Source organism: Gobius niger (genome assembly GCF_951799975.1).
Source record: "Gobius niger genome assembly, chromosome: 4".
Lineage (NCBI taxonomy): Eukaryota > Metazoa > Chordata > Actinopteri > Gobiiformes > Gobiidae > Gobius > Gobius niger.
This window is the reverse complement of record NC_136855.1, coordinates 620,246-647,796: the sequence shown is the minus strand read 5'-3', so window position 1 is coordinate 647,796 and position 27,551 is coordinate 620,246. Positions and strand designations below refer to the sequence as shown.

At 45.6% G+C, this 27,551-nt stretch overlaps 1 protein-coding gene across 1 annotated transcript in view; it reads right to left on the bottom strand.

Annotated features, from left to right (window-relative positions):
* LOC306962379 (uncharacterized protein) overlaps positions 1-27,551 on the bottom strand; it is a 76,578-nt gene that overhangs the window by 8,899 nt on the left and 40,128 nt on the right. Inside the window, exons 21-28 of the mRNA XM_079555499.1 lie at positions 13,558-26,916; positions 12,442-12,512; positions 12,139-12,178; positions 11,889-12,017; positions 7,735-7,872; positions 7,525-7,616; positions 6,699-6,824; positions 5,115-5,220 (exon numbers count right to left, since the gene is read on the bottom strand). Of these exons, the coding sequence (XP_079411625.1) occupies positions 5,115-5,220; positions 6,699-6,824; positions 7,525-7,616; positions 7,735-7,872; positions 11,889-12,017; positions 12,139-12,178; positions 12,442-12,512; positions 13,558-26,916 (14,061 nt within the window). The remainder of the gene's footprint in view (positions 1-5,114; positions 5,221-6,698; positions 6,825-7,524; positions 7,617-7,734; positions 7,873-11,888; positions 12,018-12,138; positions 12,179-12,441; positions 12,513-13,557; positions 26,917-27,551) is intronic.

Sequence of the window (27,551 nt, the reverse complement as noted above, 5' to 3'; positions counted from 1 at the left end):
CAGTAGTGTTTACCTTCCTGGTGAGCAGTATATAGTTGTATATAAGTATTAGTAATACTACAGTAGTATTTACCTTCCGGGTGAGCAGTATATAGTTGTATATAAGTATTAGTAGTAATACTACAGCAGTATTTACCTTCCTGGTGAGCAGTATATAGTTGTATATAAGTATTAGTAATACTACAGTAGTATTTACCTTCCTGGTGAGCAGTATATAGTTGTATATAAGTATTAGTAGTAATACTACAGTAGTATTTACCTTCCTGGTGAGCAGTATATAGTTGTATATAAGTGTTAGTAATACTACAGTAGTATTTACCTTCCTGGTGAGCAGTATATAGTTGTATATAAGTATTAGTAGTAATACTACAGTAGTATTTACCTTCCTGGTGAGCAGTATATAGTTGTATATAAGTATTAGTAGTAATACTACAGTAGTGTTTACCTTCCTGGTGAGCAGTATATAGTTGTATATAAGTATTAGTAATACTACAGTAGTATTTACCTTCCGGGTGAGCAGTATATAGTTGTATATAAGTATTAGTAATACTACAGTAGTATTTACCTTCCTGGTGAGCAGTATATAGTTGTATATAAGTATTAGTAATACTACAGTAGTGTTTACCTTCCTGGTGAGCAGTATATAGTTGTATATAAGTATTAGTAGTACTACAGTAGTGTTTACCTTCCTGGTGAGCAGTATATAGTTGTATATAAGTATTAGTAGTAATACTACAGTAGTGTTTACCTTCCTGGTGAGCAGTATATAGTTGTATATAAGTATTAGTAGTAATACTACAGTAGTATTTACCTTCCTGGTGAGCAGTATATAGTTGTATATAAGTATTAGTAATACTACAGTAGTGTTTACCTTCCTGGTGAGCAGTATATAGTTGTATATAAGTATTAGTAGTAATACTACAGTAGTATTTACCTTCCTGGTGAGCAGTATATAGTTGTATATAAGTATTAGTAATACTACAGTAGTATTTACCTTCCTGGTGAGCAGTATATAGTTGTATATAAGTATTAGTAGTAATACTACAGTAGTATTTACCTTCCTGGTGAGCAGTATATAGTTGTATATAAGTGTTAGTAATACTACAGTAGTATTTACCTTCCTGGTGAGCAGTATATAGTTGTATATAGGGATGGCCGATATATCGGCGCCGCCGATATTATCGGCCGATATTTGTCCTTTTTTCACATATCGGTATCGGTCCGATATGGGAAAATATCGGCCGATATTTTTTTTTCCTTTGAATTATTTACTACACCGTAATGTCATAGCGCACCTGAATGCAGCAGCAGTGTAGACGGGGCAACAATTTATTAAAATTATCTCAAATAAACAGTGGCTCCTAAAAATAAAGAACCTCCAGCATAAATTCACACGTCTCCAAAAGAAAATATGTTTTTACTAAGTTTAAACAAAGTGGAGCGGACACTTGGACACCACAGAGATGCAGAGCCACAACTTACTGCTGCAACAAACTGGACTAAAACTGCCTCCATGGACATTATTCTGAGTCAGGATTAACAGGAATCATTTTCTGATGGATTATTTGTCGCTACATCTGAGGTGAGTGTTGCGAAAGTTTCTCCGTCTTGACGCCAGATTTATAACTTTGTTTGTTAGCGCTAGCATAGCTGCTAACAGGCTAAAGGCTACGACACGTAAACATGACCTTTCTGTCATCATGTAGGTCTAACTACAGTGATGATAATGTAGGTCTAACTACAGTGATGATCATGTCTGTATTCACGTTTACTCTGCCCACTTTTGTCATGTTAATGACCCTGAAAACGAGGTGTTAGGTCATATCGCATTTTCGCGCATATTTAATTAGACGCTTTTGCGATCGTTCGCGCATTTATCATTGAAAACAAAGCAGATCAAAGCTCATGCTAATCTTGTAAATCTACTGTTTGCTTTTTGCCAGCTCTAAACCAACTCTAAATATTCAGTCTGGCCTCATAAGTTCATATAAGGTGCTGTTAAAGTGACATTATGATATTTCCAATTCCAAAGCTTCATACAGAGCTGTGTGTCCTGTATCAGATTTGTTCAAAGTTAAAACATGTAGCTTAAACAACATGGTAGGCTACATATTTTAATAAAAAATACAATAAATAGTAGCCTAGCATATTCCCAGTGTCAGTGTTTACCATTAATAGAGGACATGGGTGAAAGTATAATAATAAGTAGGTCTGAGTAAATATTTAGCCAAAAACAAAATTACATTTCACTCCAACATTGCATTTGGTCTTTTTAATATTTTTCTAATAAAAAGGATTGTTTCATCCTGGTGTGAGAGATGTGTCCCAGGCATAAGACATTCCAATAATGGAACAATTTACAAACTTTACCACATTTGAGTAAGCCTTTCTATTGATTTTTAACGTTGAAATAAATATCGGCAAATATCGGATATCGGCCACACCAGTGAGGCAAATATCGGATATCGGTATCGGCAGAAAATTTTCATATCGGACCATCCCTAGTTGTATATAAGTATTAGTAATACTACAGTAGTATTTACCTTCCTGGTGAGCAGTATATAGTTGTATATAAGTATTAGTAGTAATACTACAGCAGTATTTACCTTCCTGGTGAGCAGTATATAGTTGTATATAAGTATTAGTAGTAATACTACAGTAGTATTTACCTTCCTGGTGAGCAGTATATAGTTGTATATAAGTGTTAGTAATACTACAGTAGTATTTACCTTCCGGGTGAGCAGTATATAGTTGTATATAAGTATTAGTAATACTACAGTAGTATTTACCTTCCTGGTGAGCAGTATATAGTTGTATATAAGTATTAGTAGTAATACTACAGTAGTATTTACCTTCCTGGTGAGCAGTATATAGTTGTATATAAGTATTAGTAGTAATACTACAGTAGTATTTACCTTCCGGGTGAGCAGTATATAGTTGTATATAAGTATTAGTAATACTACAGTAGTATTTACCTTCCTGGTGAGCAGTATATAGTTGTATATAAGTATTAGTAATACTACAGTAGTATTTACCTTCCTGGTGAGCAGTATATAGTTGTATATAAGTATTAGTAGTACTACAGTAGTGTTTACCTTCCTGGTGAGCAGTATATAGTTGTATATAAGTATTAGTAGTAATACTACAGTAGTGTTTACCTTCCTGGTGAGCAGTATATAGTTGTATATAAGTATTAGTAGTAATACTACAGCAGTATTTACCTTCCTGGTGAGCAGTATATAGTTGTATATAAGTATTAGTAATACTACAGTAGTATTTACCTTCCTGGTGAGCAGTATATAGTTGTATATAAGTATTAGTAGTAGTACTACAGTAGTGTTTACCTTCCTGGTGAGCAGTATATAGTTGTATATAAGTATTAGTAGTAGTACTACAGTAGTATTTACCTTCCGGGTGAGCAGTATATAGTTGTATATAAGTATTAGTAATACTACAGTAGTATTTACCTTCCTGGTGAGCAGTATATAGTTGTATATAAGTATTAGTAGTAATACTACAGTAGTGTTTACCTTCCTGGTGAGCAGTATATAGTTGTATATAAGTATTAGTAGTACTACAGTAGTATTTACCTTCCTGGTGAGCAGTATATAGTTGTATATAAGTATTAGTAGTAGTACAGTAGTGTTTACCTTCCGGGTGAGCAGTATATAGTTGTATATAAGTATTAGTAATACTACAGTAGTATTTACCTTCCGGGTGAGCAGTATATAGTTGTATATAAGTATTAGTAATACTACAGTAGTATTTACCTTCCTGGTGAGCAGTATATAGTTGTATATAAGTATTAGTAATACTACAGTAGTATTTACCTTCCTGGTGAGCAGTATATAGTTGTATATAAGTATTAGTAATACTACAGTAGTATTTACCTTCCTGGTGAGCAGTATATAGTTGTATATAAGTGTTAGTAATACTACAGTAGTGTTTACCTTCCTGGTGAGCAGTATATAGTTGTATATAAGTATTAGTAGTAATACTACAGTAGTGTTTACCTTCCTGGTGAGCAGTATATAGTTGTATATAAGTATTAGTAATACTACAGTAGTATTTACCTTCCTGGTGAGCAGTATATAGTTGTATATAAGTATTAGTAGTAGTACTACAGTAGTGTTTACCTTCCTGGTGAGCAGTATATAGTTGTATATAAGTATTAGTAGTAGTACTACAGTAGTATTTACCTTCCGGGTGAGCAGTATATAGTTGTATATAAGTATTAGTAATACTACAGTAGTATTTACCTTCCTGGTGAGCAGTATATAGTTGTATATAAGTATTAGTAGTAATACTACAGTAGTGTTTACCTTCCGGGTGAGCAGTATATAGTTGTATATAAGTATTAGTAGTACTACAGTAGTATTTACCTTCCTGGTGAGCAGTATATAGTTGTATATAAGTATTAGTAGTAGTACAGTAGTGTTTACCTTCCGGGTGAGCAGTATATAGTTGTATATAAGTATTAGTAGTACTACAGTAGTATTTACCTTCCTGGTGAGCAGTATATAGTTGTATATAAGTATTAGTAGTACTACAGTAGTATTTACCTTCCTGGTGAGCAGTATATAGTTGTATATAAGTATTAGTAGTACTACAGTAGTATTTACCTTCCTGGTGAGCAGTATATAGTTGTATATAAGTATTAGTAGTACTACAGTAGTATTTACCTTCCGGGTGAGCAGTATATAGTTGTATATAAGTATTAGTAGTAGTACTACAGTAGTATTTACCTTCCGGGTGAGCAGTATATAGTTGTATATAAGTATTAGTAGTAGTACTACAGTAGTATTTACCTTCCGGGTGAGCAGTATATAGTTGTATATAAGTAGTAGTAGTAGTACTACAGTAGTATTTACCTTCCGGGTGAGCAGTATATAGTTGTATATAAGTATTAGTAATACTACAGTAGTATTTACCTTCCGGGTGAGCAGTATATAGTTGTATATAAGTATTAGTAATAATACAGTAGTATTTACCTTCCGGGTGAGCAGTATATAGTTGTATATAAGTATTAGTAGTAGTACTACAGTAGTGTTTACCTTCCTGGTGAGCAGTATATAGTTGTATATAAGTATTAGTAGTACTACAGTAGTATTTACCTTCCGGGTGAGCAGTGGTTGGTTTGGGTCCAGACTGAAGGCGTCCCACTCGTCGTCCGGCTCCAGCTCGATGCTGACGTCTCTCGGAGCGTCTCTGGACTGGAGCCTGGACACAGCAGCCTGTCAGTCACAGCTTTAAGAGACTGAAACTACAGCAACACTGAAAACTGAAGGAAAACTGAAGGAAAACTGAAGGAAAACTGAAGGAAAACTGAAGGAAAACTGAGGCAAAACTGAGGCAAAACTGAGGCAAAACTACAGTAACACTGAGGCAAAACTGAGGCAAAACTGAGGCAAAACTGAGGCAAAACTACAGTAACACTGAGGCAAAACTACAGTAACACTGAGGCAAAACTACAGTAACACTGAGGCAAAACTACAGTAACACTGAGGCAAAACTGAGGCAAAACTACAGTAACACTGAGGCAAAACTACAGTAACACTGAGGCAAAACTGAGGCAAAACTACAGTAACACTGAGGCAAAACTACAGTAACACTGAGGCAAAACTACAGTAACACTGAGGCAAAACTACAGTAACACTGAGGCAAAACTGAGGCAAAACTACAGTAACACTGAGGCAAAACTACAGTAACACTGAGGCAAAACTACAGTAACACTGAGGCAAAACTACAGTAACACTGAGGCAAAACTACAGCAACACTGAGGCAAAACTACAGCAACACTGAGGCAACACTGAGGCAAAACTACAGCAACACTGAGGCAAAACTACAGCAACACTGAGGCAACACTGAGGCAAAACTACAGTAACACTGAGGCAAAACTGAGGCAAAACTACAGTAACACTGAGGCAAAACTACAGTAACACTGAGGCAAAACTACAGCAACACTGAGGCAACACTGAGGCAAAACTACAGCAACACTGAGGCAAAACTACAGTAACACTGAGGCAAAACTGAGGCAAAACTGAGGCAAAACTACAGTAACACTGAGGCAAAACTACAGTAACACTGAGGCAAAACTACAGTAACACTGAGGCAAAACTACAGTAACACTGAGGCAAAACTACAGTAACACTGAGGCAAAACTGAGGCAAAACTACAGTAACACTGAAGGAAAACTGAAGCAAAACTGAAGCAAAACTAAAGTAAAACTGAAGGAAAACTGAGGCAAAACTGAAGGAAAACTGAGGCAAAACTGAAGGAAAACTGAGGCAAAACTGAGGCAAAACTACAGTAACACTGAAGGAAAACTGAAGCAAAACTGAGGCAAAACTGAAGGAAAACTGAAGGAAAACTGAAGGAAAACTGAAGTAAAACTGGAGGAAAACTGAAGGAAAACTGAAGGAAAACTGAAGGAAAACTGGAGGAAAACTGAAGGAAAACTGAAGGAAAACTGAAGTAAAACTGAAGGAAAACTGAGGCAAAACTGAGGCAAAACTGAAGGAAAACTGAAGGAAAACAAGCAAAACTGAAGTAAAACTGAAGTAAAACTGAAGTAAAAGACGTTATCGAGGCTCAGACTGAAAGCTGCAGATCTAGAAGTGCAAGACGGGACTAAACCGTGTGAACTTCAGTTCAGATCCTCAGGTCTTTGTGTCGGTGTAAATGTGTTTGTGTCGTACAGTGAGTGTGTCCTCCTCGTCTCCTCCTCCGCCGCCTCCCTCCTCCTCGTCTCCTCCTCCCTCATCCTCGTCTCCTCCTCCCTCCTCCTCGTCTCCTCCGACAGACGCAGCTCCAGCTCCTGCAGCCTGAACACACACGTGAAGACCTTTAAAAACACCTGAACACACGTGAACAACTTTAAAAACACCTGAACACACGTGAGCCACAGCAGAAACATCATGGCTAATGGAGGAAGGACCAAAAAGTGCATTTTGGAAAAAAATAAAATATGGGAAAACAATTGTAAACATTGGGGTAAGAATAGGGAAAAAACAAATGGGAAAATTTTGAACAAAAAAATTTCAAATGAACAAAAATGTTTGGAAAATATAGAAAAAAGTGAGTGAAAAATTGGGGTTAGAAATGTAAAAATGGGGAAAGAATGAGGAGCAAAATTGGGGGAAAAACTGCAAAAAACAGGGAATACAGGTGAGAATTTCTTTTTAAATAATGGAAAACATGGAAGAAATTTAGAAAAAGAAAATTTAAAATGTTCTGTAAAAATTGTGGGAAAAAGTGTGGGAGAAAATTTAGGGCAGGACTAGGGAAAAATTATTTAAACATATCTTTCTTTCTGCCTGTTTGCAGCACACTTTCATATATTTCTAACATCTTGGAAAAATAATGCTTCCTCAACGTTATGGAGAAAGTCCCACAAAATAATGAGATGTTGATTTTTGTAGAGCAGACCTGCAGACCTTCAGGTAAATAAAGAACAGGCATATAGTGATTCCAGAGAACTCGTTTCTTGTTGTCTTTTAGAGTAAAAAAGTGTGTTGTCCTCACCGGTCTCTGAGCTGAGCCGCTTCACTCTCCACAAACTCACTGCTCTTCTCCTGAGGAGCTCCGGGAGCCACCTCCGTGAACACCGCCCCCTGCTGGAGGAGAAGGCCGTCAGCAGAGACTTAGCACAGTCTTTACAGAACAAGTCTCCATTAGTGTCGCCATAACAACATTTCAAACTTTCAGTTCATTCAGTGGAGGATGGAGAGGTACCTGTCTGAGGCTCCTCTCCTGGTTCTCCCTGAGGGTCTGAGAGAGCGAGGCCTTCTCCGCCTCCACCTGCTGCAGCTGCAAACACAACTCTCTCAGGTCACATTCCTCCTGGTGAACCCTGTGCTGGGTCAATGTTCTCTACAAGAACCCCAGAGTTTGTAACAGAGCGGCCTTTGTAGAGGGGTTTAAGATCAAGATCATTCTGGAATGTCTGTTTGGATGATACGCAACTTTACAGTATCGGGCTTGAAATGTGGAAAGAAATCGTGGAAAATTAGGGGGAAAGAGGAAAGAATTGGGAAGAAACTGAAAAATTTTGCGAAAATTGTGGAGGGAAAATGAAAAAGATTGCCTTGTTGATGGATCCATACTAAGATAAGAGTGTATTTAATGTGTCCTTGCCTTGTTGGTGGATCCATACTAAGATAAGAGTGTATATTCATTGTGTCCTTGTCTTGTTGGCGGATCCACACTAAGATAAGAGTGTATATTCATTGTGTCCTTGCCTTGTTGGTGGATCCATACTAAGATAAGAGTGTATATTTATTGTGCCCTTGCCTTGTTGGTGGATCCAGACTAAGATAAGTGTATATTTAATGTGTCCTTGCCTTGTTGGTGGATCCAGACTAAGATAAGTGTATATTCATTGTGTCCTTGCCTTGTTGGTGGATCCATACTAAGATAAGAGTGTATATTTAATGTGTCCTTGCCTTGTTGGTGGATCCATACTAAGATAAGAGTGTATATTTAATGTGTCCTTGCCTTGTTGGTGGATCCATACTAAGATAAGAGTATATTCATTGTGTCCTTGCCTTGTTGGTGGATCCATACTAAGATAAGAGTGTATATTCATTGTGTCCTTGCCTTGTTGGTGGATCCATACTAAGATAAGAGTGTATATTTATTGTGTCCTTGCCTTGTTGGTGGATCCATACTAAGATAAGTGTATATTCATTGTGTCCTTGCCTTGTTGGTGGATCCAGACTAAGATAAGAGTATATTCATTGTGTCCTTGCCTTGTTGGTGGATCCATACTAAGATAAGAGAGTATATTCATTGTGTCCTTGCCTTGTTGGTGGATCCAGACTAAGATAAGAGTGTATATTCATTGTGTCCTTGCCTTGTTGGTGGATCCATACTAAGATAAGAGAGTATATTCATTGTGTCCTTGCCTTGTTGGTGGATCCAGACTAAGATAAGAGTATATTCATTGTGTCCTTGCCTTGTTGGTGGATCCATACTAAGATAAGAGAGTATATTCATTGTGTCCTTGCCTTGTTGGTGGATCCAGACTAAGATAAAAGTGTATATTTAATGTGTCCTTGTCTTGTTGGTGGATCCAGACTAAGATAAGAGTGTATATTCATTGTGTTCTTGCCTTGTTGATGGATCCATACTAAGATAAGAGAGTATATTCATTGTGTCCTTGCCTTGTTGGTGGATCCATACTAAGATAAGAGTGTATATTCATTGTGTCCTTGCCTTGTTGATGGATCCATACTAAGATAAGAGTGTATATTCATTGTGTCCTTGCCTTGTTGGTGGATCCATACTAAGATAAGAGTGTATATTCATTATGTCCTTGCCTTGTTGATGGATCCATACTAAGATAAGAGAGTATATTCATTGTGTCCTTGCCTTGTTGATGGATCCATACTAAGATAAGAGTGTATTTAATGTGTCCTTGCCTTGTTGATGGATCCATACTAAGATAAGAGTATATTTATTGTGTCCTTGCCTTGTTGGTGGATCCATACTAAGATAAGAGAGTATATTTAATGTGTCCTTGCCTTGTTGGTGGATCCATACTAAGATAAGAGTGTATATTCATTGTGTCCTTGCCTTGTTGATGGATCCATACTAAGATAAGAGTATATTCATTGTGTCCTTGCCTTGTTGGTGGATCCATACTAAGATAAGAGTGTATATTCATTGTGTCCTTGCCTTGTTGGTGGATCCATACTAAGATAAGAGTGTATATTTATTGTGTCCTTGCCTTGTTGGTGGATCCATACTAAGATAAGAGTGTATATTTAATGTGTCCTTGTCTTGTTGGTGGATCCATAGTAAGATAAGAGTGTATATTCATTGTGTCCTTGCCTTGTTGGTGGATCCATACTAAGATAAGAGTGTATATTCATTGTGTTCTTGCCTTGTCGGTGGATCCATACTAAGATAAGAGTGTATATTCATTGTGTTCTTGCCTTGTTGATGGATCCATACTAAGATAAGAGAGTATATTCATTGTGTCCTTGCCTTGTTGGTGGATCCATACTAAGATAAGAGTGTATATTCATTGTGTCCTTGCCTTGTTGATGGATCCATACTAAGATAAGAGTGTATATTCATTGTGTCCTTGCCTTGTTGGTGGATCCATACTAAGATAAGAGTGTATATTCATTATGTCCTTGCCTTGTTGATGGATCCATACTAAGATAAGAGAGTATATTCATTGTGTCCTTGCCTTGTTGATGGATCCATACTAAGATAAGAGTGTATTTAATGTGTCCTTGCCTTGTTGATGGATCCATACTAAGATAAGAGTATATTTATTGTGTCCTTGCCTTGTTGGTGGATCCATACTAAGATAAGAGAGTATATTTAATGTGTCCTTGCCTTGTTGGTGGATCCATACTAAGATAAGAGTGTATATTCATTGTGTCCTTGCCTTGTTGATGGATCCATACTAAGATAAGAGTATATTCATTGTGTCCTTGCCTTGTTGGTGGATCCATACTAAGATAAGAGTGTATATTCATTGTGTCCTTGCCTTGTTGGTGGATCCATACTAAGATAAGAGTGTATATTTATTGTGTCCTTGCCTTGTTGGTGGATCCATACTAAGATAAGAGTGTATATTTAATGTGTCCTTGTCTTGTTGGTGGATCCATAGTAAGATAAGAGTGTATATTCATTGTGTCCTTGCCTTGTTGGTGGATCCATACTAAGATAAGAGTGTATATTCATTGTGTCCTTGCCTTGTTGGTGGATCCATACTAAGATAAGAGTGTATATTTATTGTGTCCTTGCCTTGTTGGTGGATCCATACTAAGATAAGAGTGTATATTCATTGTGTCCTTGCCTTGTTGGTGGATCCATACTAAGATAAGAGAGTATATTCATTGTGTCCTTGCCTTGTTGGTGGATCCACACTAAGATAAGAGTGTATTCATTGTGTCCTTGCCTTGTTGGTGGATCCATACTAAGATAAGAGTGTATTCATTGTGTCCTTGCCTTGTTGGTGGATCCAGACTAAGATAAGAGTGTATTCATTGTGTCCTTGCCTTGTTGGTGGATCCATACTAAGATAAGAGTGTATTCATTGTGTCCTTGCCTTGTTGGTGGATCCATACTAAGATAAGAGTATATTTAATGTGTCCTTGTCTTGCTGGTGGATCCATACTAAGATAAGAGAGTATATTCATTGTGTCCTTGCCTTGTTGGTGGATCCATACTAAGATAAGAGAGTATATTCATTGTGTCCTTGCCTTGTTGGTGGATCCATACTAAGATAAGTGTATATTCATTGTGTCCTTGCCTTGTTGGTGGATCCACACTAAGATAAGAGTGTATTCATTGTGTCCTTGCCTTGTTGGTGGATCCATACTAAGATAAGAGAGTATATTCATTGTGTCCTTGCCTTGTTGGTGGATCCATACTAAGATAAGAGTGTATTTAATGTGTCCTTGCCTTGTTGGTGGATCCATACTAAGATAAGAGTGTATTTATTGTGTCCTTGCCTTGCTGGTGGATCCATACTAAGATAAGAGTGTATTTATTGTGTCCTTGCCTTGCTGGCGAATCCATACTAAGATAAGAGTGTATATTTAATGTGTCCTTGCCTTGTTGGTGGATCCATACTAAGATAAGAGTGTATATTCATTGTGTCCTTGCCTTGTTGGTGGATCCATACTAAGATAAGAGAGTATATTTAATGTGTCCTTGCCTTGTTGGCGGATCCATACTAAGATAAGAGAGTATATTCATTGTGTCCTTGCCTTGTTGGCGGATCCATACTAAGATAAGAGAGTATATTCATTGTGTCCTTGCCTTGTTGGCGGATCCATACTAAGATAAGAGAGTATATTCATTGTGTCCTTGCCTTGTTGGTGGATCCATACTAAGATAAGAGAGTATATTCATTGTGTCCTTGCCTTGCTGGCGACCTGCTGGATGTACTGGTCTCTGCGGTGAATCTCAAACAGACACTGCTGTAAGTCCTGGTGTAGACGAGCTCTGTCTTTCTCCAAACCGCTCACGGTCTCCTCCAGAGCGCTCTGAGTCTGCAGAGGAACAGTCACAGGTTTAAACATTCACAACCCACACCCAGATCGCCAAGATAAAACTTAAAAGTCATTTCAAAACCAGGTTGAAGACTACAGGTGGTTTAAAAGACTAACTTACTGTGTTTGTCAGTTGTGAGTCTGTGTTTCCTTGGTCCGACCTGGAAAAACAAAAATACATACAGGATTTTGAGGTGCTGTTTGTGGATAAAATTGCTGATATCTTAAGTGATGTTTTCAAAATAAAAGCTTTTAATTTGTGATGTTTTCAAAATAAGAGCTTTTAATTTGAGAGTGTTTGAGCTGTTTCTTCTCCGACAGAGTTAAAATTAAGACATTAAGGAGAAAACTAGACAAGCTTGCTTTCCCGCAGCGTCTCGACTTGTAAAATGTAAAAACAGCCAAAGCTTTTTATTCGATTCACCTTAAAGGAGTCGTTTCTTCTCGAGTGACGGCGACTTCTTTCTCTGCGTCGTTGAACTTTTGCCTCACGTCCTGCCACATGAAGGAAACACAATTCAAACCAAAGACTAACGTAAGAAAACTATATGAGAAAAAGCCACAAGCGCAAACACGTCCTCACGCCACAGCGCCACCTTTCTGCCACATGCCAAACTGAAAGACATTCGTTTAAGCGCGATGAAGCTCGATGGAAGTGGAAGAAATGAATGAAACGATCCATGCCACAGAAGAGTCTCCAGCCGAGGTCCCACAGAAGCAAACCCGAGCCGTGCACCGCAGAGCGCAGCCTGGCCAACCCTCTCGGAAACATGCTGAGGGTTTAAGGACGAACATCTGCATCGTCCTGGGCTTTTAACCGTATACTTTACCGCTGGAAAACGCTGAGCTCCACAGACCAGTGTTTCTCAAACTCGTCAAAACCAACACCCAAAGAAAATCCAACCCAGGTCTACGCAGGACATTAAAGAGCTTTAAATCAGACTCAAACTGGCATAAACTCTACATTTCTTTAAAAATGATGACATCGCTCAACAATTATAGTATAAGTTCACTGGAAATACCATAATTTTGGTCTAAAACAGTTTGGGCTGAAGTCGAAAAGTTTCCAGTTTTGTCTCTTTCCTCTGTTTGATTAAATGTTTGCAGATCTTAATTCTTTTCTGCGTTTGTGGCATTAAAATGTAGAATCTGGGCAAATTCCATTAAATTTTGCCCAGATTCTGCTTGGATAAACCCTGATATAACGATACCCAACAAAACCATCTGATTGAAATCTAAACTTGTTACGAACACAGCCTAAAAAACTGTTGTTCCAGCATCGTCTTTTTTTTCCAGAATCCGATACCTGACACCGGTAATTGGACCAAGTTGTGACAGTTCTAACCGGTGAAAAGATTTAAAACTCTGTGCAAAGTTTGAGAAACACTGACAGACTTTGCTCTGTTTATCACAGCCTGATTTTTTTCAAATCTCAGACTCTTTTTCAGGATTACGACAAAAATGTTCTGAAACAATAACCTTTGAAACCGCGGTTGGCCAGGCTACGAGCAAATCACCTCAGCCTCTCGGGCGGACTTACCAGCTCCTTGTTATCGAGCTGTAAGGCACTGCTTTTGTCTACAGGGGGCGCCTGCCTGGACCGCAGCTCCTCCATCAGCCGCTCCCGCTCGCTCTGGAGGCTGGCCATGGACTTGGAGAAGGCGGACAACTGCCTGCCGTGCGAGTCCTTCTCCGCTTTGAGGCGCGTCACCTCCGCCTCCCTCTCCGCCAGCGCCTTCCCCAGCTCCTCCACCAGCCGGCTCAGCTCGCTCCCGGCATCTTTCCCCTCCAGGGCCTCGAGTTTGTGCGCCAGGACGTCCCGCTGTTTGGAGAGAGCGGCCACTTCCGAAGCGGCGTCGGTGACCTGGCGCTCCGCCTTGTTCAGCCGGCCCTGCGTCTCCCGCAGCTCCTCCTCGTGCCGGTTTCTCAGCACCTTAAAGTCGTCGATGAGCTGGTCGCGGTCGTCCTGCAGCGCGGCCATGGCTTTGCGCAGCGACCCGTTCTGCGCCTCGCCGTCCGCCCTCTGCGTCTTCGCCTCCGAAAGCCGCCGCTCCGTTTCCAGTAAGTCTCCGGCGAGTTCGGCGAGCCTCCGGTCCGCCGTCTCCCGCTCGTTCCGCATCACGTTCACCTCGCGTTCGAAAGCGTCCAGCTCGGAGTTGTACTTGTCTTCGGCCTCGGTGAGCTTCGCGTCCGTCTCCGTCTCGATCTGACGCAGTTTGAGCTTCAGCTCCTCCTTCGAGTTCTTCTCCGATAAGAGCTTCTGCTGGAGGTCGCTGCACTCCGCGGCTTTGGCCACGACGGCGTTCTGCAAATCCACGATGACCTTCCCTTCGTTGGTCGTCGCCATCTCCTTCCGATCGTGCTCCAGTTTCGAAATCTGACTATTTAGTTTGGAGATCTCAGTTGTCAGAGCTTCACTCGCGTCTTCCGTCTTTTCCGAATCCAACCGAAACTGTCGCATTTCCTTCTCAGCCGCCATCTTTTCGCTCTCCAGCTGCTTGATCGTGTCCTGCTGCTTCCGGAGCAAAGCCTTCAGCTGATTGTCTTTCAAGGAGAGCACTTGGTTCAGGTCTTCCCTGTAGCGGACGAGCTGCGCCCTCAGCATGGCGTTCTCCGAGTTCAGATCGTCCATTTGATGCAGGAGTTTGCGTATTTCGTGCTTCAACCCTTTGGCCGCTCCTCCTTCTCCTCCGCCTCCGCTCTTGGACGCCACCTCCGCCTGGCTCCTCGCTTCCCTCAGCTCCGACGTCAGCTTTTCCCGCTCGTTTTGCAAAGACACCAGCGAGTTCTTGAACGACTCCACTTTGCCGGCCATGAAGCTCTTCTCCTGCGCCGCTTTGCCGAACTGGACCTCCAGGCTCTTGACCTTCAACTCGAGGCCGCGGATCTCCTTGGCGGCCTTTTCCCGGAGGTACCGCGCAGACGCCAGCCGGTCCTCGTACATGGACATCTGCGACTGGTAGTTGGCCTGGAGCTGCTCGAGATACCCCGACACCTGCCCCTCTTTGCACGACAGCAGCGACGAGATCTCCGCGTTCTTGCCCTGGAGGATGGCCTTCAGCTGCCGGGACAGGCCTTCCTGCTTGTCAAACTCCACTTGGAGCTTGTCGTTCCGAGCTCGTAGCGACTGCAGCTGCGCTTCGGAATCAGAGTACAGCTTCTCCGTTTGCTCCAGCTTCAGTTGCAGTTGAGAAACCGCGTCCTCCTTGTCCGCGCTTAGCTTATTCAGCGCGTTCTTCTCCAGCTCCAGCCTCTCCGCCTGCGCCGTCAGCTCCTTCACGCGTCCGCTCAGCGTCTCCAGCGTCTCGTTCAGCTCCGCGTTGCTGGCGCTCATCACGAACAGCTGGCGTTGGTGCGCGGCGGCCGCCATCGAGTACTCGTTCAGCGTGCGCTCCAGCTTCGACTTCGCCATCTTCGCCTCGTTCAGCTCCTTCTCCTTCAGCCGCATCTCCTCCAGGAACCGCTTGATGACGAACCCCTGCTCCAGGAGCTGGTTGTCCTTCTCGCTCAGCGCTCCCTGGAACAGGTCGCTCCAGGCTTTCTCCCCTGAAGACGAAGACAGCGCCGTCAGCTTGGCCTTGTCGGTTTCCGCGGCTCGCTTCAAGGCAGCGATCTGCAGCTCCTGTGAGTCGATTTTCCGCTGCAGCTCGACCGTCTTCTGGCTCTCTGCGTCGCTGAAACTCCTCAGCTCTTCGATTTGTTGCTGCAGGACGTTTTTCTCCACAAACAGATCCACTTCTTGTATGCTCCGCGATAACTTCTCCTGCTCCCTCTTCTTGCTTTGCTCCAGCTGAAAGCGCAGCTGGTCACACTCGGCCTCGACTCTCGCCACGTTTTCTTTGGCTTGGTTTAAAAGGTTTTTACTGTCCACCAACTCGTCCTCAAGCTTGTTTCTTCTCTCTTCCAGAACAGAGACTTTGTCAGCGCTTTGCTTCAGCTCTTTACCCGCTTTCTCCGCCTCCGACTGCGACGTTTTGAGGGCGCTCTCCAAGTCCAGCATCACCTCCTGATACTTGATGCAGTTCTGTTGCAGCAGATTAATCTCCTGATGCTTGTCTTTCAGCAACTCCTGCAGTTCCGTCTTGACGTTTTTGGAGCCTTCGTTCCCCCTCTGCATCGTCCGCAGCTTCTCCTCGAACTCCCTCACCAGCTTCACCTGCTCGCGCTCCTTCTCCTGCCGGATCCGGTCGCTCATCTCCTTGATGGACGTGAGCTGCCCCGACAGCTGCGCGCTCTGGCTCTGCATCGCGCTGATGGACTCCGTCAGCTCGTCGATCTTCTCCGAGTTCTTGAGAATCACCGTCTCCAGGTACTCGTTCTCGTTCTTCACTTTGTCGGACGTTTCCTGCGCGTTCTCGAGCTCCTCCTGCAGCAGCGTCTTGTCGTCCTCCAGGATCCGCACCTTCTCGTTCAGGCTGATCGTCTCTTTGCCGTTTCTCGCTATGAACTCCTCCAGCTCTTTCACAGCTTCCTCTTTACTCGCCAGCTCCAGCTCGTGATCGTTCTGTAACTCGTCCATTCTTTCTATGAGACTTTGCTTCTCTTTCTGCAGCAGTTGATTCATTTCCAGTTGCGCGCTGAGCTCCGTCTTTTGTGCCTCGATTCCCACCGTGAGAGAGTTGTTCAGATTCAGCGCTTCGTCTAACTTCGCCTGCATTTTTTCAGTGTAAGATTTTGCCTCTTGTTCTCTATCTTCCAAAGAACATTTAACGTCATTTAAGTCACCGACTAAATTACATTTTTCTGCTTCTAAATCTTCAATCAACTCCGTTAACTTCACCACCTCTTCTTCCAAACGTCCGATCTTTCCGCTCTCCTCCTCTATCTTTCTTGATGTATATTCGTCTCTCAGGTTCTCATTCTCTCCTTCCAAACGTCTGAGCTGCTTCTCCATATTCTCCAAATCCGTCTCCAGTTTGTGGTTCTTCCGCACCGCTTCTTGCCGCTCGCGTTTGGCGCCTTCCAGGAGCTGCCTCATCTTGTCCATCTCGCTGCCCACGTTCTCGTACGCCTGCAGCAGGGACTCGTACTCCTGCTTCAGCTCCTGGTGCCGGGTCTTCCACTTGGTCAGCTCCTCCGTCTCCGAGTCTTTGAGTGACTCGAGTTGGCAGGAGAAGGCCCGCTTCTGCTGCGTGATGTTCTCGATCGTGTGCTTGAGGCTCTCGCAGGCGGCCGACAGGCTGAGGTTATCGGCCTTCAGGAGATCTCTCTTTTCGTTTAGAGCTTGCAGAGCATCTTCCAGGCCTGACTTCTGTTGTTTTAAATCCAGATGCGACGTCTCTAAAGCGTTAAACTCCACCCGTGTCGCTTCGTACTTCGCAGAAAGCGTTTCCGAGTCTTCCTTCAGCTTAGCCTTGTCTTTTTGAAGCTCCTTCCTCGACAGTAACGCTGCCTGGAGCCTCTTGGTCAGCTGCCCGATCTTCACCTCCTGCTCCTTCATTTTAGCGCCGTCCCCAGCCGACATCTGCGCCTCGGACGTCTGCATTTTCACCTTCTCAACAGGAATGTCATGGATTTTGCCTTGCTGTTGTAGCTGTGCTTCCAGAGCGGCGACGAGCTCTTGCTTCTCCTTTAGTTTTCTTTCCACATCCGCCATTTTGTCTGCAAGGCTGACGTTTTGTGTTTGAGCGTCATTTAGCTGCGCTCCCATCGCTGTCATCTCTCGTCTAAGCTCGTCACTCAGCTCCAACGCTTTGTCTTTCTCTTGCTTCTCTAATTCCAAATCCTTCGCTATTCGTGCACAGTGTTGCTTAACCTCCTCTAGTCTTATGTTTAAAATCTCTTCTTGTGTTTCTTCAAAGCATTTCTGCGAAAGCTGGGCCTCGGTTTCTGAAAAGGCCGTCTCTTTTTCACTCGTCATCATGTCGACGTTGGCTTTTTCTACTGTTCCTTCTTGAACTTTGGACTCCTCCAGTTGCGTCTTAAGCAAAGCCACCTCTTTGGTAAATTTCTCAATCAACTCCAAAGCGTTTTCTTTCTCTCGTCTCTCTGCATCCAGGTCTCGGCGCGCGACCTCCATTTCTTCCAACTCCCTTTGCAAAGTCAAAACTTCTGGAGACTTTTGCGACGTTTGAATGAGCGCCATCTCGAGTTGGACTTCGAGCTGATTGCATTTCTCTGAAAGCCTTGCATTTTCCTCCTTCAAGAACTGATCCTTCGCTCCGTTCTCCTCCAGTTTGAGCTTTTCCTTTTCGATTTGCTCCCCGAGAAGCTTAACATCTTCCGCTTTGACGTCTCTTTCATCACGCACTTTTCGCAGTTCGGTTTCGAGCTCGACAACCTGCTTCTTCACAGCCGCGAGATCCTCGTCCTTTCCGGACATTTCACGAGACACATTTTCCATTTTCGATCGGAGCGTCTCGAGTTCGCTTTGTGCAATGGACAGAGTTTGGCACTGACTTTCGAACTCCTGTAGACACTTGTCTTTCTCCTCTAGGAGCCGCCTCAAAGCATCTGCTTCACTCGTGTAGGACAGAGACGTGTTTTCCATTTGAGCCTTGAGAGTTTCGAGTTCACTTTTCGTTTCCTGTAAACTTCTGTCCCGCTCCTCCACTTGTTTCCTCAAAGCATCATCTTTCTTCAGGATCTTCTCCAGTTCCTTCACTACCTCCTCCTGCTCAGTTCTCTGCTGGTGTTCTCGCTCTCGCAGCTTGTCGTAGTTGTCCTTTAGCTCCGACAGCTCCTGCGTGAGGCGCTTCTCCGTTTCCTGGGATCTTTTCATGGTTTCTTGGCGCGCCGACAGAGCAGCCTGCGCCTTCATCTGCAGTGAGGCTTTGTCCAATTGCAGCTGGACCATTTCACTCTCCAAATCTGCCACGGACGACACGGACTCCGCAGCGATTTCACTCTGAACTTCCTCCAGTTTCAGCGTCAAGTCGCGATTTTCTTGCTCCAGTTCAGTGAAATCAGCCTGAAGTCGATCAAAGGAGAAACTTTTCTCGCTCAGTTTCTGCAGAGCGTCGTTTAGCGCCGACTTTAAGCTTTGGATTTCTGTCTCGAGTCGGACGATTTCTGCTTCTTTTTTCCTTTCCTGCTCCAAAGCGTTTTCCTTTTCCGTGAGAAGTTGTTCAATACTGGACACTTTTTGCACTGTTTCGACGAGAGACGTTTCCTTCTCTTGCGCCGCCGCCTTCAAACTCTCCATTTCCGTCTCGAATCTGGCCAGTTTCTCGTTACTCTCCTGAACTTCTTTGGCTTTTTGTTCGACACTTTCTTGTAGCGTCCTCTCCTCGTCTCGATGTTGGTTTTCCGCTTCTCGCAGCCTCTCGTTCAGCTGCGACACTTGGCTTTTATAACGAGCCATGTCCTCCGCTTCGTTTTCTAAAGTTTCGATCTTTCTCATGAGCTCCTTCCTCACGACCAGAGCGGCCTGCAGTTTCTTCTTGAGTGCGTCTTTCTCTTTCGATGTCTTCGCTAATGCGGCTTCTAACTCCTCGTTCTTCCTGGTCATCTCCACTTTGGCGTCTACTTCGCTTTGCTGCCGTTCCGTCGACATTTTGAGTTCATTCTCTGCTTTTTCTAATTGGTTTCTTAAATCTGCCACGGACGACGCAGACTCTTTCTCCGCAGCGATTTCCCTCTGAACTTCCTCCAGTTTTAGTTTTAAGTCATGCTTTTCTTGCTCCAGTTCAGTGAAATCAACCTGAAGTCGATCAAAGGAGAAGCTTTTCTCGCTCAGTTTCTGCAGAGCGTCGTTTAGGGCCGACTTTGAGCCTTGGATTTCTGTCTCGAGTCGGACAGTTTGTGCTTCTTTTTTCCTTTCCTCCTCCAAAGCGGTTTCCTTTTCCGTGAGAAGTTGTTCAATACTGGACACTTTTTGCATAGTTTCGACGAGAGACGTTTCCTTCTCTTGCGCCGCTGCCTTCAAACTCTCCATTTCCGTCTCGAATCTGGCCAGTTTCTCGTTACACTCCTGAACTTCTTTGGCTTTTTGTTCGACACTTTCTTGTAGCGTCCTCTCCTCGTCTCGATGTTGGTTTTCCGCTTCTCGCAGCCTCTCGTTCAGCTGCGACACTTGGCTTTTATAACGAGCCATGTCCTCCGCTTCGTTTTCTAAAGTTTCGATCTTTCTCATGAGCTCCTTCCTCACGACCAGAGCGGCCTGCAGTTTCTTCTTGAGTGCGTCTTTCTCTTTCGATATCTTCGCTAATTCCGCTTCTAACTCCTCGTTCTTCCTGGTCATCTCCACTTTGGCGTCTCCTTCGCTTTGCTGCCGTTCCGTCGACATTTTGAGTTCATTCTCTGCTTTTTCTAATTGGTTTCTTAAATCTGCCACGGACGACGCAGACTCTTTCTCCGCAGCGATTTCCCTCTGAACTTCCTCCAGTTTTAGTTTCAAGTTTGCCTTTTCTTGCTCCAGTTCATTGAAATCAGCCTGAAGTCGATCAAAGGAGAAGCTTTTCTCGCTCAGTTTCTGCAGAGCGTCGTTTAGGGCCGACTTTAAGCTTTGGATTTCTGTCTCGAGTCGGACAGTTTGTGCTTCTTTCATCCGTTCCTGCTCCAAAGCGTTTTCCTTTTCCGTGAGAAGTTGTTCAATACTGGACACTTTTTGCATCGTTTCGACGAGAGACGTTTCCTTCTCTTGCACCGCCGCCTTCAAACTCTCCATTTCCGTCTCGAATCTGGCCAGTTTCTCGTTACACTCCTGAACTTCTTTGGCTTTTTGTTCGACACTTTCTTGTAACGTCCTCTCTTTGTCTTGATGTTGGTTTTCCGCTTCTCGCAGCCTCTCGTTCAGCTGCGACACTTGGCTTTTTTCCTCGTTTTCTAAAGCTTCGATCTTTTTCGTGAGCTCCTTCCTCGCGACCTGAGCAGCCTGTAGCTTCTTCTTGAAAGCGTCTTTCTCTTTCGATATCTTCGCCAATTCTGCTTCAAACTCTTCGTTCTTCCTGCTCGCCTCCAAACGAGCCGTGTCTAGTTCTCCTGTAGACATTTTGAGCTCATTCTCCACTTCTTCTAGTTGTTTTTGTATATCCGTTACAGACGACGAAGCGGCGGAGGCAGACTCTTTCTCTGCAGTTATTTCACTCTGAACTTCCTCCAGTTTTAGTTTTAAGTCATGCTTTTCTTGCTCCAGTTCATTGAAATCAGCCTGAAGTCGATCAAAGGAGAAGCTTCTCTCGCTCAGTTTCTGCAGAGCGTCGTTTAGGGCCGACTTTGAGCTTTGGATTTCTGTCTCGAGTCGGACGATTTCTGCTTCTTTCATCCGTTCTTGCTCCAAAAGTTTCTCCTTTTCCGTGAGAAGCTGTTCAATACTGGAGTCTTTTTCGACGAGAGACGTTTCCTTCTCTTGCACCGCCGCCTTCAAACTCTCCATTTCCGTCTCGAATCTCGTCAGTTTCTCGTTACACTCCTGAACTTCTTTGGTTTTTTGTTCGACACTTTCTTGCACTGACCTCTCCTCGTCTCGATGTTGGTTTTCCGCTTCTCGCAGCCTCTCGTTCAGCTGCGACACTTGGCTTTTATAACTCGCCATGTCCTCCGCTTCGTTTTCTAAAGTTTCGATCTTTTTCGTGAGCTCCTTCCTCACGACCTGAGCGGCCTGTAGTTTCTTCTTGAAAGCGTCTTTCTCTTTCGATATCTTCGCCAATTCCGCTTTAAACTCTTCGTTCTTCCTGCTCGCCTCCAAACGAGCCGTGTCTAGTTCTCCTGTAGACATTTTGAGCTCATTCTCTGTTTTTTCTAGTTGTTTTTGTATATCCGTTACAGACGACGAAGCGGCGCAGGCAGACTCTTTCTCCGCAGTTATTTCACTCTGAACTTCCTCCAGTTTTAGTTTTAAGTTTGCCTTTTCTTGCTCCAGTTCATTGAAATCAGCCTGAAGTCGATCAAAGGAGAAGCTTCTCTCGCTCAGTTTCTGCAGAGCGTCGTTTAGGGCCGACTTTGAGCCTTGGATTTCTGTCTCGAGTCGGACGATTTCTGCTTCTTTCATCCGTTCTTGCTCCAAAAGTTTCTCCTTTTCCGTGAGAAGCTGTTCAATACTGGAGTCTTTTTCGACGAGAGACGTTTCCTTCTCTTGCACCGCCGCCTTCAAACTCTCCATTTCCGTCTCGAATCTCGTCAGTTTCTCGTTACACTCCTGAACTTCTTTGGTTTTTTGTTCGACACTTTCTTGCACTGACCTCTCCTCGTCTCGATGTTGGTTTTCCGCTTCTCGCAGCCTCTCGTTCAGCTGCGACACTTGGCTTTTATAACTCGCCATGTCCTCCGCTTCGTTTTCTAAAGTTTCGATCTTTTTCGTGAGCTCCTTCCTCACGACCTGAGCGGCCTGCAGTTTCTTCTTGAAAGCGTCTTTCTCTTTCGATGTCTTCGCCAGCTCCGCTTTAAACTCTTCGTTCTTCCTTGTCGCCTCCAAACGGGCAGCATCTACTTCTCCCAGAGACATCTGAAGTTCATTCTCTGCTTTTTCCAGTTGCTTCTTCAAATCTCTGACCTCCTCTGTGAATCGAACCCTCTCGTTCGCCGCCGCCTCCATCACCTGCGCGACAGACGTGTCTTTGTCCTTGAGCTGCTGACTCATCCCGGCGAGCAGCTCCTTCTGCTGTGCGATCTGGACGTCCATACACCTGATGTGCTCCTCCTTGGCCTGAACTTCTCGATACAAAGCCGAGTATTTCACCGTCGCCTCTTTGACTTTCTCCGCCTCCGCCTCCAGTTTCTCCCGCACCTGGTTCAGCGAGTCTTGCAGTGATGAAATCTGCCGGCTCTTCTCAACATCACCCTTTTCCTTGTCGCTTTCTGCTCTTTTCAGCGAATCGTCTAAGCTGCTCTTCAGGCTGGTTATTTCCTCCACGTGACTCCGCTCCAAGGCTTTTATCAAACCAAGCAAACCCGGCTCTTCTGGCTCTTCCGCTCTGCCCGCTAACCTCTGCAACTCGCTTTCCGCAGCGTCGAGAGTCCGCCGCAAACTGTCATTAACGCCATCCTTCTCTTGAATCGCAGACAAAACCGTTTCTAGCTGCTTTTTGCTCGCGGACGCCTCCTGTTCTTTGGCCTGAAGCTGCTCCGATCCTCGCTTCACCGCCAGCACCGCCTCCGACAGCTTCTCCTGCAAACCGTCCAGGTCCTCCTTCAAAGCGCAGACCTTCACGTCCTTACACTTCATCTCGGTCTCGACGCACTCCAGCCTTTCCGCGATCAAACTCTTCTCCTGCTTCTCTTTGTCTAACACCGACAGCCACTCTTTCTCCGTGTCTTGCAAGACCTGCTCCAGCTTCACCGCACCGTCTCTCAAACTCTCAATCTCATCGTCTCGCGCACTAACCTCAGACCGCAGGTTCTCCAGCTTCTCTGTGGACTCGCGCTGCTTCTCCTCGACCCGCCGCTCCAGCTCTTTCTTCTCCTTCGCCGTTTTCCTGATCCGCTCCTGCAGCTTGCCGTTCTCCTTGCAGCGCTCCCGCAGCTCGGCGTTCTGCTCCTCCAGCGTCTGCACCTGCGCCTTCAGCTGCGCCGCGTGGTTGTTGATGGCGTGCAGGGCCATCTCCCGCTGCTCCACGTTCCCCGTCAGCGCGTCCATCTGCGACGCCACGCGGAGGTGCTGCGCCTTCAGCCCGTCCATCTCCACCGTCAGCTGGGCCACGCGCTCCTCGTGCTGCGCCAGCGCCTCCGCCTTCTCGCTCTGGGCCCGCTCCAGACGCTGACGAACACCCGCCAGCTCTCCCAGCTGCCGGTTTCTGACGTCCTGCAGCTCTGCGTACTTCTCCTGCAGATTCCCAAAGGCGCTCTGTGTCTCCCGCGTCTCTTTCCTCAGAGCGTCGCTTTCGCTTCGCAGCTTCGACGCCAACTCCGCGCTCTCCACGAACTGCGACTTGTACATCGCCGCCTCGTCCTCTCTCCTCCGCAGGTCCTGGATGCTTTTCGATTGCTCGGCGAGAACGGCCTCCTTCTCCGTCAGCGCCTTCTGTAGATTCTGCGTTTCGTGAACGTGGCCCCGGAGAGCGGCGTTGAGCTTCGCCGTCGCTTCCTCCAAACCGGATAACTTTTCTTTCAAGCTCTCGTTTTCAGCTTCTTTGGCTTGGAGATTCGAACTAAGCCTTTCCGAAGAAGCTTCCTTATCGTCCAAAGCCGCTTTCAGAGACCGCGATTCCGACGTGAGACTCTCCACTTGTTTTCTGAATTCCTCGACTGTTCTTTGCAGCTCAGAAACTCGCTCTGCCATGTTCTCGCTCTCGCTGGTTTTCTGTTTTAGCTCATGCTCTTTATCTTTCAGCTGCTGGACTAACTCCTGAAGCTGAATTTGAAGCCTTTCCTTTTCCACATCCAGCTCGTTCGTCTGCCCCTGGAGAGCGGCGTTGAGCTTCGCCGTCGCTTCCTCCAGACCGGACAACTTTTCTTTCAAGCTCTCGTTTTCAGCTTCTTTGGCTTGGAGATTCGAACTAAGCTTTTCCGAAGAAGCTTCCTTATCGTCTAAAGCCGCTTTCAGAGACTGCGATTCTGAAGTGAGACTCTCCACTTGTTTTCTAACTTCCTCACCTGTTCTTTGGAGCTCAGAAACTTGCCTCGCCTTATTCTCACTCTCCTGGGTTTTCTGTTTTAGCTCACGCTCTTTATCTCTTAGCTTCTGGACTAACTCCTGCAGTTGAAGTTGAAGCCTTTCCTCATCTATTCTCAGCTCACTCATCAAAGCTTCTCCTCCTTTCACCTGCCCCTTCGTTTTCTCCAGCTCCGTCACGCTCTTCAGCAGCTCCGTCTTCAAGCTCGTGTTCTGCTCCTTCAGTAGTTGTGCGCCGTCCTCCAAATCAACGATCCGGTCTCTCTTCTCCGCGCTCTCCGCCGTTAACCTCTCGACGGTCGCCCTCAGTCGGCTCAGCTCTGACTCCAGCTCCGCCGCGCTCTCGTTCATCGCTCCCAGCTGCTCGCTCAGCGCCAGCACCGACTCGCTCCTCTTCTTCAGCTCGTCTTTCACGCTCCGCAGCTCGTCCGTCGCTTCCGTTAAGCTCTGCTCCCTTTCCCTCAAAGCCCCGCTCAGCTCATCGCTCTCCGTCTTCAGCTTGTGGATTTCGTTTTGCAAACCTCGGGCGAATTCCTCTCTTTCTCTCAGCAGATTCACGCATTCGTTGGTCTTCTCCGAGTTCAGACGCTCGTTCTCGTTCAGCGCTTTGTTGAGTTTGGTGATCGTCAGCGTGATCGCCTCCTTCTCCTTCACCAACTCTTCGATCGCCTTTTTATCGCTCGACTTCTGCTCCTCGAAGCCCTGAAGCTTATCTCGCAAAACCCTTTTCTCACCGTCGGCTTCTTCGAGGAGGCGGCTGAACTCTTCTCGCTTAGACTCGACGTCCTCTTCCAGGTTTCTAGAATTCTCCTCCAAAGAACTGACCTGGGCTTTTAGAGACTCCACTGCAGCACGAGCCTCGTCCAGATCCGCCTTCTGCTGCTCAAACTCTTTACTCAGATGCTGTAACTTCACGTTCTTTTCCTCCAGTTGTTCACATAATGCAGAGTTTTCCTTTTTCAGCGCTTCCAAGTCGCCTTCCAGCTTCGTTATCACGTTCCTCTGATCCGCTTTCTCCTTCTCCGATCGCTCGTCTCTCAGGCTGGATTCGGACTTCGTTTCAGACAGCGCTTCTTCCAGCTGCTTGTGTCGGCCCCTGAGCTCGCGAACGCAGCCGTCCTTTTCCGCCAACTCCTCCTGAAGACTCACGACTTGGGAGCTCACGCTGTCCACCCTCTCCCGGAGCGCGTTCACCTCCTCTTCCTTCTCTCGGAGCGACCTGCCGAGGCGCGAACACTCGTCGGTTTTGGCGAGTAAGACTTCAGAGCTGGAATGCGTGCTCTGCTCCAGGACCTCGTTCAAATCGCTCGCTCTGAGTTTAAGCTCTTCGTTCTCTTTCCGCAGCGCTTCTATGGCGGCTTTGCTTTCAGAACACCGCGCGTTTAAAGCCTCCTTCTCGACGTCCAGCTCTCGGATCGCGCTTCGATGCTGCGTCACGTCCAGCTCCAGCTTCGCCTTCGCTTCTCTCTCTGAATCGAACTCCCCTTTCAAAGCCGACATCTTCTCCTGCAGCTGCGCCTTTTCCGCTTTCAAACTTTTCAGCGCGTTTTTCGTTTTGGCCGCGTTCTCCGACGTGCTCCGCAGCTCGCTCTCCGTCCTCCCCTTCTCCTGCTCCGCCAGCGTCTCCAGGTTCGTGATGGTTTGAAGTTTCTGGCGGAGGTTCTCGTTGAGGGCGGAGACTTCAGCCGAGAGCCGGTCCTGCTCGTCTCTGGTCGACTTCAGCTCGTCGTTCCACGTTCGCTCCTTCTCCTCCAGGGCCTCGTGTCGACGTTTCCACTGCGAGGCCTCGTCTGTCGCCGCTTTCAGCCGCTCGCTCGCCTCCGCCGCCTGCTCTTTCAGCGACTGGACGTGCGTTTCACACTCAGAGAGGTGGTTACGATGATTAACCGCGTGCTTCTGGAGGTCGAGTCTTAGCTCCTGCATGGTTCTCTTGTCTTCGTCGGCCTGTTTGACCAGCTGCTCCACCTCTGCGCTCTTCGAGTCCCGCTCCTCTCTGGTTTGGCTCAGCTCCGCCTCCACGTCCTTCAGCCTCTCCATGGTTTCTGACATCCTGGCGTTGAGGGTTTGCTGGTCGGAGGTCTGCGAGTCGCGCAGCACGGCGGCGTCGCGCTCCGCCTTCCTCAGCGCGTCCTCCGCCCGCACCAGACCCTCCTCCTTCAGCTTCGCGTCGCGCTTCAGCTCCGTGATCTGGTCGGCGTACTCCGTGACGTGGGCCGTGAGCGCCGCCAGCTCCTTGTCCCGCTCGCTCAGCGCGTCCCTGAGGCCGTCGATCTCGCGCTCGCAGCCCTGCAGCTCGTGGATCAGCTGAGCGCGCTCCTCCAGGTGCGAGGCGTTCAGTTTGTCCAGCTCCTCGTTCGTCTGGTCCAGCTCCGTCTGCAGGGACTCCATGGTGGACTCCTGCTTCTGAGCCTGAGGACGAGAGCAGAGTCACAGGTTTATATAAGACTGGGGAGACTGGAGGGGCTACTGGAGAGGTGGTGAAAGAGTGGAATGGAAACCTCAGAAAGCAAGGCACTCACTGGGGACTATGTTTGTCCATTTAGACCAGGGGTGCCCAAAGTGGGGCCCACCTACTTTGGTGGTTAAAGGAATAGGCCACCGTTTTTACATACTGAGATATGTTCTTACCTAACCTTAGTCGAGTTATTATATCCCCGTCTGGTCTTTGTCCGTGCGCTCACACATACGCAGCCTCTCCCACATGTCACATAGCTCCAAAAAAGCTCACGATAGAAGCTACCAAGCTCTTCCACGTGTTCCCTATTTAAATAAAGTTACGTGAAGTGTTTTCAAGTATATTTACACAGAAATGTAACGTGTCGATTTTATAAGCAGATAAAAAGGGGAACTATATTGTGAGGCGTAATGATACAGGAGCAGTAACTCCTAAAGACTTCCCCGCTCACTTCCGTCAGTAGAAGCTGTGTGACCTGTAGAGCTCAGAGAACAGTTGAAGAAGCCTGGAGAACTTGTGAACGATGCCTTTTACGTGCATCGTGCCGGGCTGTGATAACAAGCAGAAAGTATATAGTGTAGTAATGTTT